Below are 11,361 nucleotides of genomic sequence, written 5' to 3' on the forward strand. Positions count from 1 at the left end.
TAGGGACAATTTAACAATATTGCGGAGTCCGATTAATCTACAACCCTGAACGTCTTTGAAATGTTGGAGGAAACCGGAGCACACGGAGTAAAAACCCACGCAGGTCAAGGGGAGAACGTACAGACTCCACACAGACAGCACCCATAGTCAGGATCGAGCCTGGGTCTCTGGCGGTGAGGCAGCAACTGTACCGCTGCGCCACTGTGCCGCACAGAATTATATAACGGTTTCCTCCGCCACAAACTCACCCAATATGTGCTAGTAATGTCCTGTTTGCCAGCTTGTTGACCATCCGTGTTCCTCTCCTGCAGGGTTTAGGAGCCGTTGCTGTGGACGGAGAGACAGGGACGTGAGCGGCCATTGAGGGCGGCCAGGGTGCCGTTAGCCTCCCACATCTGCTCGGTGTGCGGGCTGAACTTCGAGGGGCTGAGCTTCGATGGAGGACCACATGACGGGGCACAACAAGGAGAAGCGTTATGAGTGTGACGTGTGTGGCAAGGCCTGGCAGAGCCCGAGTCATCTGGAGGCCCACCGGCGGGTGCACACGGGAGAACGCCCCTTTGACTGCTCGGAGTGCGGCAAGAGCTTCACCAGCTCCAGCAGCCTGCTGCAGCACAACCGCGTGCACTCCAGCGAGAGGCCATTCACCTGCTCTGACTGCGGCAAGAGCTTCAAGACGGCGAATCACCTAAAGAGACACCGGCGGACGCACACGGGCGAGAAGCCCCATATTTGCTCCATCTGCGGCAAGAGCTTTACCGAATTTGTTGTGCTACGGCGGCACTGGCGGGTGCACAAGGGCGAGAAGCCATATGGCTGCTCTACCTGCGGAATGAGCTTTACCTGGTTGTCGGCGCTGCGGGATCACCGGCGGGTGCACAGCAGTGAGCGGCCCTTCACCTGCTCTGACTGCGGCAAAGGCTTCAAGTCGTCGCCGGACCTGAAGCAGCACAGGCGGCTGCACACCGGGGAGCGGCCCTACACCTGCAGTGACTGCGGCAAGAGTTTCATCAGCTCCAGCGCCCTGCTGAAGCACCAGCGCACCCACACCAGGGAAGGGTCCTACACCTGCAGCGACTGCGGCAAGGGTTTCACCCAGTCCAGTCACCTGCTATCCCACCAGCGCACCCACACTAGGGAGCGACCCTACACCTGCGCCCAGTGCGGCAAGGGCTTCACCCACTCCAACAGCCTGCTGGTGCACGAGCGCACCCACACCAGCGAGCGCCCCTACACCTGCACCCAGTGCGGCAAGGGCTTCACCAAGTCCTCTCACCTGCTGGAGCACCAGCGCACCCACACCGGCGAGCGCCCCTACACCTGCGCCCAGTGCGGCAAGGGCTTCTCCCGCTCCAGCACCCTGCTGTCCCACCAGCGCATCCACACCGGCGAGCGCCCCTACACCTGCACAGAGTGCGGCAAGGGCTTCCCCCGCTCTGACAGCCTGCTGTCCCACCAGCGCATGCACACCGGCGAGCGTCCCTACACCTGCACCCAGTGCGGTCAGGGCTTCATCCACTCCTCCAGCCTGCTGTCCCACCAGCGCACCCACACCGGGGAGCGGCCCTACACCTGCAGCGACTGCGGCAAGGGCTTCACCCGCTCTGACAGCCTGCTGTGCCACCATCGCACCCACACCGGCGAGCGCCCCTACACCTGCGCCCAGTGCGGCAAGGGCTTCACTCAGTCCAGGAACCTGCTGGTTCACCAGCGCATCCACACCGGCGAGCACCCCTATACTTGCGCCCAGTGCGGCAAAGGCTTCACCCAATCCTATCAGCTGCTGGTGCACCAGCGCACCCACACCGGTGAGCGCCCCTACACCTGTGCCCAGTGCGGCAACGGCTTCACCAGCTCCTACAAGCTGCTGTCCCACCAGCGGGTGCACGCCGGCGACCGTCCCGTTCCCAGCCCGGTGTGTGGAGAGCGCTTTGCCATGGCCTCCCACGCCCTGTCTCACTCGCGCGTGCACAACACTGGCCAGCCCTACGACTGCCCGTGCTGCGGTGAGGAGTTTGACAGCTCGCGGGGATTGCGGCAGCACCGGCGGACCCACGCCGGCGAGCAGCTGCTCCCACTGTGACAGGAGAGCACGGGGGCTGTGGGAGCACCAGCGGATACACACCAGAGAGAGACTCTTTGTGTGCGCTGAGTGTGGCAAGGGTTTCACCCAGCTTGACCACCTGCTGGAGCACCGACGAGTCCACACCGGCCAGCGCCCCTTCACCTGCCTGCTCTGCGGCAAGGCCTTTGCCCGCTCCTCCAGCCTGCTGGCACACCGCCACGTGGATAGGCACTGTTTAGATAGACACAAAATGCTGCAAGGAATGGGTAATGTTTCAGGGTCGAGACCCATCTTCAGTGTCGACCCGAAACGTCACCCTTTCCTTCTCTTCAAAGATGCTGCCTGTCCCGCTGAGTTACTCCAGCACTCTGAAATGTCACCTATCCATGTTCTCCAGAGATGCTGCCTGACCCGCTGAGTTACTCCAATACTTTGTGTTACCCATAGAGTGATACAGTGTGGAAACAGGCCATTCGGCCCAACTTGTCCACACCGACCAACGTGTCCCAGCTACACTCGTTCCACCTGCCTGTGTTTGGTCCATATCCCTCCGAACGTGTCCTATCCATGTAACTGTCCTAGATTTACGTTTTATTCGTGGGATGAAGGAAGTCATGCTGAGAGAATGGAGCAGCTGGGCTTGTACACTCTGGGGTTTAGAAGGATGAGAGGGTATCTTTTTTAAACGTATAGGATTATTAAGGGTTTGGACACGCTAGAGGCAAGAAACATGTTCCCGATGTTGCGAGAGTCCAGAACCAGGGGCCACAGTTTAAGAATAAGGGGTAAGCCATTTAGAACGGAGATGAGGAAACACTTTTTAACAGTGAGTTGTGAGTCTGTGGAATTCTCTGCTTCAGAGGGCGGTGGAGGCCGGTTCTCTGGATACTTTCAAGCGAGAGCTAGATAAGGATCTTAATGATAGTGGAGTCAGGGGATATGGGGAGAAGGCAGGAACGGGGTACTGATTGTGGATGATCAGCCATGATCATATTGAATGGCGGTGCTGGTACAAGGGCCGAATGGCCTATTCCTGCACCTATTGTCTCTTGTCTAATGTCTATTGTGTCAGGACTAGGCGTGTATTTCACCCTACACTTGCGCTCAGTCCTCCAAGGCCTGCTGGATCTCCCGGTTGCCACCCATTTTAACTCCCCTTCCCACTCCCACACTGATGTTTCTGTCCTGGGCCTCCTCCATTGACAGAGTGAGGTGACACGCAAACTGGAGGAACAGCACCTCATAGCTTACAGCCCAATGACATGAACATTGAATTCTCCAAATTAAGGAGACTCCCCCCTCTTAATCAAGTCCTGGAGTCTGTCCCAACCCCATCTCTTTTTTCCAGCTTTCTCCCCCGGCTCCATCAGTCCAAAGAAGGGTCCAGACCCGACACGTCACCTGTCCATTCCCCACCAAAGTGCCGGTAGAACTCAGCAGGTCAGCCATCCGTGGTGGGATACGGATGGAGAAGTGTTCCTATTACAAGCTCTCCTTGGCCCTGTCAAGAAAGCGGTGTCCATTCTTGGGATGGGATGCAAGGTCCGAGCTGACCAGTCATCGACAGCCCCCCCTTCACTTCCCTCGTGGGCCATCTCTTTGTCATTCCTGTCTCCTTCTCACTGGATGACAAGCAGAACCATCTTGGTTTAACAGTGGATGTAGCTTCTTCCTTTTGGTCTTTCGTTTCTGCAGGTATTTACAGCGGAATCAAAACTACTTCCCTTAGGTCCTGATCTTCCTTTTATTTTAATAAAGGTAGCACCTTTGACAGTTGCGATTGGTTTAGGATCTTGAATACTCCCATAGTGTAAATTTGACATGAACCGTACTTCCTTTTCCATGAAGTTCCCCAGATCAGGAAGCATGGCCTCTCGATTCTCATTTTCCTCTAACAGACCAGCTTTATCTTTTCTCTAAGTCTATAGGGCAGTTTTAGAGTGATCATTTTCATATTGCTAACAACATTCATTTCTTGCATGTGGTCTAAGAGGGTAATCATTTATTTCATACTTCTAAGAAATATCACAAAGTCTCGCAATGCTTTCGCGTCTTCTGGATAGCTGTCCAAGCGTAGGCCTTCATGAGAATGTCTTTGGATCATGGAAGTTTAAAGGGACTTTTATGTAGTGTGTCGGCAACGAAGGGTTCAACAGCCCCGACCACGGGTGAAAAAAAAGGGATGATGATTGAAATTTATTACCTTCCATCACAGTGAGGAATGTGGATTCCACTGTGGCGGTTGTTTATATAAGATTTTAATTTATGTGGCTGTGTGTCTTGTTGCTTTTTACTTAGTATGGCTGTATGGTAACTCAAATATCACTGTAACTTAATTGGTGCATGTGCCAATAAATTCCAACTTAACCTTGATAAGCTTTCGTCTATATTTCTATAATTATAAAATTCTAATATTGGATGTGTATTTATTTGTGTGCGATGTTTGAGTGTACTCACATTTTCTCGAAAAAAGGTAACGGTAACATTATTACATATTCCGTTAGAGATTTTCCTCCTGGAGTCCAAAACAGCCTTATCTGAAAAATTCATGTTTTATTTCTAGAGTTATTTATGAAAATGTTCACAAATCCGATAAACCTTTGAAAATAAATGAGATGGTCTTGCTGATGACGTCACAATGGGTCTTCCGCGCATGACCTGCGCTGTGTTCCACGCACTGCGAGTGATGTCACACCCCCGCCCAACTCGCTGTTGTTTGGTTGACACCCGCTGCCCTGCTCTTCCCCACTGCCCGTCTGCCCGCTACTCCCCGCTTCCCTCCTCGCCCACCTTCCTCTCCCCCCTCTTCCTCTCCCCCTTCCTCCTCTTCCTCTCTCCCCCTCTTCTCTCTCCCCTCCTATCTCCCCCTCCCCTCCCCCCTACTCTCTCGCCCTACTCTGTCCCCCTCCTCTCTCCCCCTCCTCTCTCCCCCCTCCCCGCTACCTCTCCTCTCCCCCTCCTATCTCCCCCTACTCTCCCCCTCCTCTCGTCCTCATCTCTCTCCCCCTCCTCTCTCTCGCCCTCCTCTCTCTCCCCTCTCTCTCGCCCTCCTCTCTCTCCCCTCCTCTCTCTCCCCCTCCCCAGTCCACCCAGTCCCACAGAGCCGAATACAACTCGGCCGGGAAGCCATCGCTTCCGGGAGTTTTACTCGAGTCAAAGGAACGGATGGAGCCAGTCAGCTCCTCTAGGGTCAGTGGTTGGTCCAGACTCTCCCGCTTGCTGTTCTCCAAGACCTCCGTGATAGAGGACAGGAAGTTCTGGGAGACGGTGCTGTCTGTGGCCTTTTTGTCATACAATTCCGTGTAAAAGGATTTGCAGATCCTCAGCATGTCCGTCTGCGAGGATGCTACCGAGCCGTCCTCCCTAAGGCTGTTCATCACAGAGCTCCCCCTGTGAACCTTATGGAAGAAGAAACGTGAGCACGTCTCATCCTGCTCCACATGGCAGACCCTGGATCGGAAGATGATCTTGGAAGATCCAGAGGTAAACAGCCGAGCTTGCCGGTCCTTCACCTCTCTAAGTTCCTCCCTCACATCCACCCCTCTCGACTGCAGAAGGAGCAGTTGCTGCAAATCTGTCTGGAGTTGGCACAATTCCCTCTGACTCTGTCTTGCTCTCTGAACCCCTTTAACTATGAAGAACCTCTTAATGTTCTCTTTGGTTGCTTCCCACCAGAGTGTTGGGGAGTGAAAGAGGGGCTTCACCCTTCTCCAACATGCATAGTCCCTCTTTAGCTCCTCAACGTTCTCTGGGGTCAACAGCTTCAGATTTAACTTCCACGTCCCTCTGCCTGCCTTCCGGTCCTCCTGTAGGTGACAGGAAGCCTGAAGGAGGCAGTGGTCAGAGAAGAACACCGGCGTGAGGTCGGTGTGTTTCAGCGTGACTGGCTTCGTCGAGGCTGACACATTTCCATCAATACGAACAGACTGTGGTCTGTGGACGAGGAAGTCGAGGATCCAGTTGCAGAGGGATGCGCAGAGACCCAGTTCTGCCAGTTTCGTAACCAGTTTGGAGGGGATGATTGTGTTAAATGCCGAGCTGTAATCAATGAATAACAGCCTGACATATGAGTTTTTGTTGTCCAAGTGGTCCAGTGCGGAATGGAGGGCCAGCGAGATCGCATCCATCGTTGATCTGTTGTGGCGGTAAGCGAACTGCAGTGGGTCCAGGTTTTTGTCGAGGTATGAGTTGATTTGCTCCATGATCAACCTCTCAAAGCACTTCATCACCACCGGCGTTAGTCCCACTGGTCGATAGTCATTGAGGCACGGAATATGAGGTCGGTGTGTCTCACCGTGACGGCCTTCGTCGTGAAGAAGAAAGTCTATCCGGGATCGGCCTGAACTGTCCGATCTCGACCAGGTGAACCGCGGCTGGGACCCACCTGCAGGGTCGCAGAAGGCGTCGTGCAGCTTTGCGTCTTTTACCATCTCCATCAGGAACTTGGACGTGCTGTCTAGTCTGTGTCGGCACTGCTGGATCGTCCAGCCGCATCAATGATGCAGTTGAAGTCACCGGCCAGAACGAGCTGCCTGGACGTGGCCAACAGCACTGGGAGCTGCTGGAGAACGGCCAGCCACTTGCTGTGCACGGGTGAGGTATACACATTAATCAGCCGGAGCGGAGAACCACGGTACATAACATCCACCACCAAGAGACGCCCCCCAACCACCTCCCTGACCTCAGTGATGGCGAAGTTCCCTCCCCGCAGCAAGCTCCCCAGGCCGGAAGCACGTCAGTCATTGCTTCTCGGCCTTTTGGCTAAGATCAAGTGTAGTATCTGTTCTTATCAGTGGTAAAAGAGAACATCTGTTCTTATTAGAATAGTGAAAGGGGCTATCTGTTCTTGTTAGAACTGTCCTGGTGGTCCATTAAGGACATGAGCTGCAGATTGCAGTGTAGAATCATAGCAATGGCAGCTGCAATTGGAGCGAGAGGACAGGGTATTCGCAATACCCTGAGGATTAGTGTAAAGGACCTCAGCAAGGGGGTTCCCTTCTCACGAGACCTGTTCGTGAAGAAGGTCTTGCTGGAGACCTGCAAGTTTGAGACCAAAGATATCTACTGCCTCCAGGACTTCCCGGGTAACGGATACTTCAATGTTACCTTCATGCATCCGACGGGATGGCAAAAGTTTATGAAAGATTTCCAGGAGAAGGGGAATGAAGCTCTGCTGTCGTTGCTGAAAGTGCAGCCACTCTTCACCCTCCCAAACCAGAAAGAAAGGATGATCACGGTGCACATGTTCAACCCACATGTGCCCGTAGTGGATGTCTTCACCTTCCTTGAAGGAGCAGGGAACTGCGTGGATGTAAAGGACCTGCATGGGATTTGGACAAGCAAGCAGCAAGTCAAGGTAAAGCTGAGGATGGACAAGGATGGAGCATTCCTCCACCCTCCCTCGGTGTTCGCAATTGGAGGAAACCGAGGTTATTTGAGTTACGTGGGGCAGCCCAGACTGTGCAGAAGATGTAACAAGCCTGGGCATGTGGTGGCCCAATGCACTGCAGTGGTCTGCAAAAACTGCAAGACGGAGGGCCACGAGACAAAGGACTGTCAGGCCAGCAAGAACTGCAACCTGTGTGGGGAGGGAGGCCACCTTTACAGGGCCTGCCCAAAAAGAGCCTGCACTTACGCACAGGCGACAAGAGGGGCGGTTTCCAGCACCCCCAGGGTAGGTGAGACACCCACTACCACTGTCAAGTCCCCAGCAGAAAGGGGGAACAGGGATGAGGACAGCCCAACCACCTCAACCACCTCGAGCCCCCAAGTGTCAGGAGAACTCCAGCACCAAGCCCAGGAGGGAGAGTCGATGGAGGAGGGGGGAGAGCAGGATTGGAAGACGGTGACGTATGGAAAACACCTGAGGGTTCAGCACAAGGAGCAGAGGCCAGAAGGGGTTGGCAAGCCCAAAAAAAACCCCCAAAAAACTATCTCTCTCCCTGACAGAAGGCCGCAACCTCTCCTCGTCGGAGGATGAGGCGAACGGGAAACCCCACAGGAAGAAAACCGGGGAGGAAAGGAGAAGGTCCAGGCCGATTGTCCACCAGCACCAGGAGACCGAGAGCAGAGCAACGGTCGAGGGGCTCCAGCCCCAGGACATCGGGAGCAGAGCAGCGGTCGAGGGGCTCCAGCCCCAGGACATCGGGAGCAGAGCAGCGGTCGAGGGGCTCCAGCCCCAGGACATCGGGAGCAGTACAGCAGCCGTTGGGCCCCAGCCCCTGGAGACCGGGATCATCGCAGCAGCCGATGGGGCCCAGCTCCGGGGCATCGGGAGCAGTGCAATGGCCGTTGGGCCCCAGCTCCGGGCAACCGGGAGCATTGTAGCGACCGTTGGACCCCAGCTCCGGGCAACCGGGAGCATTGTAGCGACCATTGGGCCCCAGCTCCGGGGTACCGGGAGCATTGTAGTGGCCGTTGGGCCCCAGCTCCGGGCAACCGGGAGCATTGTAGCGGCCGATGGGCCCCAGCTCTGGGCAACCGGGAGCATTGTAGTGGCCGTTGGGCCCCAGCTCCGGGCAACCGGGAGCATTGTAGCGGCCGATGGGCCCCAGCTCCGGGCAACCGGGAGCATTGTAGTGGCCGATGGGCCCCAGCTCCGGGCAACCGGGCGCATTGTAGTGGTCGTTGGGCCCCAGCTCCGGGCAACCGGGAGCAGTGCAGCGGCCAATGGGCCTCAGCTCCGAATTTCCGGGAGCAGTAAGTCTGTCACCGTGCCCCAGCCACGAGAGACGGGGGAAGCGGCGCTCCCAGAAGGGGGTGAAAGGAGCAGCCCCCCCCCCCAACGACACCTTGGGTTACGACACGGGAAACCCACCCCGTTGAGAATGCCGGGTACCTGAGCCCAGGAAAGGTGAGGCAATTCTCCGAAGCGGTCGGCATGAGGGAACACGAAAATGGTCAGTGACTCTAAAGACAATGGAGCTCAAACTGGCATCTTTAAACGTGCGCAGTGTGAAGAGCACTGCGCGATGTGTTAATGCCTTACAGTACCAGGCCAAGGTCAAGGCAGCTGTGCCTTTTCTCCAGGAGTGCGGATTGCCACACCTCTACTGTTATCGGAGGTGGTCGTGGTGGTGGCCCCACGGACTGTTGGTGTGGTCGGGGGGGCAATGACTGTCGCGCTTCCGGCCTGGGGAACTTGCTGCGTGGAGGGAACTTCGCCATCACTGAGGTCAGGGAGGTGGTTGGGGGGCGTCTCCTCGTGGTGGATGTTATGTACAGTGGTTCTCCGCTCCGGCTGATTAATGTGTATGCCCCACCCGTGCAGAGCGAGCGGCTGGCCGTTCTCCAGCAGCTCCCAGTGCTGTTGGCCACGTCCCGGCAGCTCGTTCTGGCCGGTGATTTAAACTGCATCATTGATGCGGCTGGACGATCCAGCAGTGCCGAAAACAGACTGGACAGCACGTCCAAGTTCCTGATGGAAATGGTAAAAGACGCAAAGCTGCATCTATGGAGCGAAGGAAATAGGTAACGTTTCGGGCCGAAACCCTTCTTCAGACTTGCAGTCCCTGAGCATCGCCTTTCGGTTGCGCTGTTCCACCGCCGACGTTTCATTGACCGAAGTTGGATAGAAAATGCTGGAGTAACTAAGTTGGTCAGGCAACATCTCTGGAGAGAAGGAATAGGCAACGTTTCGTGTCGAGACCCGTCTTCACACTGAGAGTCAGGGGAAAAGGAAACAAGAGATATAGTCGGTACATAGAACAAATGAATGAAAGATACGCAAAAGCGGGAGGAATCACAGAGGGGCCGCAGCGAGAGAGGGTGTTGCCGACCTCTCGTCGGATAGAGGAGGATGTCGCTGCGAATCCAATCCATCGCTCCTGCCCGCTTCGTGCCTCGGCACCCCACCAGGACACACAGAACCAAGGCCCTCAACGCCACCAGTCACAAGGTCACAGACTGCAACAGGTCCCATCCTGGAATAACAAGGAACTGCATCGTAGAAACAAAGAACTGCAGATAAAATGTGTTAGAAGCAGGTGTTGGTTTACACCGAAGATAGACACAAAGTGCTGGAGTAACTCAGCGGGTCAGGCAGCATAGCATCTCTGGTGAAATGGAACAGGTGACATTTTGGGTCGAGACCCTTCATCCGACTGAGAGTCGGGGAAGAGGAAACTTGAGGTATGGGAAATGCAGAACAAGCAGAGCCTGTATCGATGACTCAGGATAGATGGAGCCCATGATGGACTGGGGACGCGGTGATATCCAAGGAATAAAAACGGTGAAATTCGCAAGAGGGTTCGGGTGGAGTCGGAGAGAGAGGGGATGCAAGTTTACTTTAAGTTAGAGAAATCAATGTTCATACCGTTAGGTTGTAAGTTGTCCCGGTGAAATATGAGGTGCTGTCCCTCCAATTTGCAGAGCATCATCCGAGATGTCTTGGCATCTTTAGGGAACGGTGGTTCACCTCTTCTGTCATAGATGAGGACCCTCGCATGTATCTCCTCAGTAACCCAAAGCTCCGCTCTTACTCTTGCTCACCCCCCCCCCCCCCCTCACCGACTGCAGATGCTGGTTTATACCAGAGATCTTATAGTGGTGCTATAAGATCTTTGTTTAAAGTCTGGTCAGAGGAGGCGGACTCCACACTTCAGCAGTGTTTTGGAAACACTGAGTGGAAGGCGTTTGCAGCCCAGGCCACCCTTGACTCCCACATGGACATTAATTCCTACACATCGCATGGCCGTCCGAAGGGGGGGGGGGGTGCGCTGGGTGCGACAGCACCCCCCTTTTTTTCCCTTAAGAAAAAGGTCACCCAAAGAAAAGAAAAAAAAAAATCGAGAAAAAGAAAAACCGAGAAAAAAATAAATATAAAATCAACGTTTCCACTTTGGAAACGACCAGTTTCTGTTCTCTCGTCCCCGGGCGGGAGTGACTGAATCTGAACCCAACGTCTGTAACCGCAACACCAGTCGCCGCTGCGGCGGAGCCCGCTCCTCTCGCCTCCCCCTGCCGCCGGGGCCCAAGCCATCTTCCCCCCACACCACCCCCGCTGACCCCCGCTGGGCCCTGGCCACCCTCGCTGAGCCCACGCCACCCCTGCTGGGCCCACGCCACCCCTGCTGGGCCCACGCCACACTCGCTGGGTCCACGCCACCCCTGCTGGGCCCACGCCACCTCCGCTGGGCCCACGCCACCCCCGCTGACCCCCGCTGGGTCCACGCCACCCTCGCTGACCCCCGCTGGGCACACGCCACCCCCGCTGGGCCCACGCCACCTTCATTCCACCCGCCCGCTGGGCCCACGCCACCCTCGCTGGCTCCACGCCACCCCTGCTGGGCCCACGC

At 55.8% G+C, this 11,361-nt stretch overlaps 1 protein-coding gene and 1 non-coding gene across 2 annotated transcripts; both read left to right on the forward strand.

Moving 5' to 3' along the window:
- Positions 1-568: 568 nt before the first annotated feature.
- Positions 569-1,810, forward strand: LOC116986117 (zinc finger protein 135-like; the record flags this gene model as incomplete). Its single annotated transcript, XM_033041279.1, has 2 exons — positions 569-1,059; positions 1,222-1,810. Coding segments are annotated over 2 exons (1,080 nt in total), but the record flags the coding sequence as incomplete, so codon positions are not given.
- A 4,996-nt stretch (positions 1,811-6,806) lies between these two features.
- On the forward strand, positions 6,807-6,993 carry LOC116986529. Its single transcript, XR_004415507.1, has one exon. It is a non-coding gene; the product is annotated as a U2 spliceosomal RNA (small nuclear RNA).
- The last annotated feature ends 4,368 nt before the right edge of the window (positions 6,994-11,361 follow it).

This window comes from Amblyraja radiata, chromosome 23 (genome assembly GCF_010909765.2).
Source record: "Amblyraja radiata isolate CabotCenter1 chromosome 23, sAmbRad1.1.pri, whole genome shotgun sequence".
NCBI classification, from domain to species: domain Eukaryota; kingdom Metazoa; phylum Chordata; class Chondrichthyes; order Rajiformes; family Rajidae; genus Amblyraja; species Amblyraja radiata.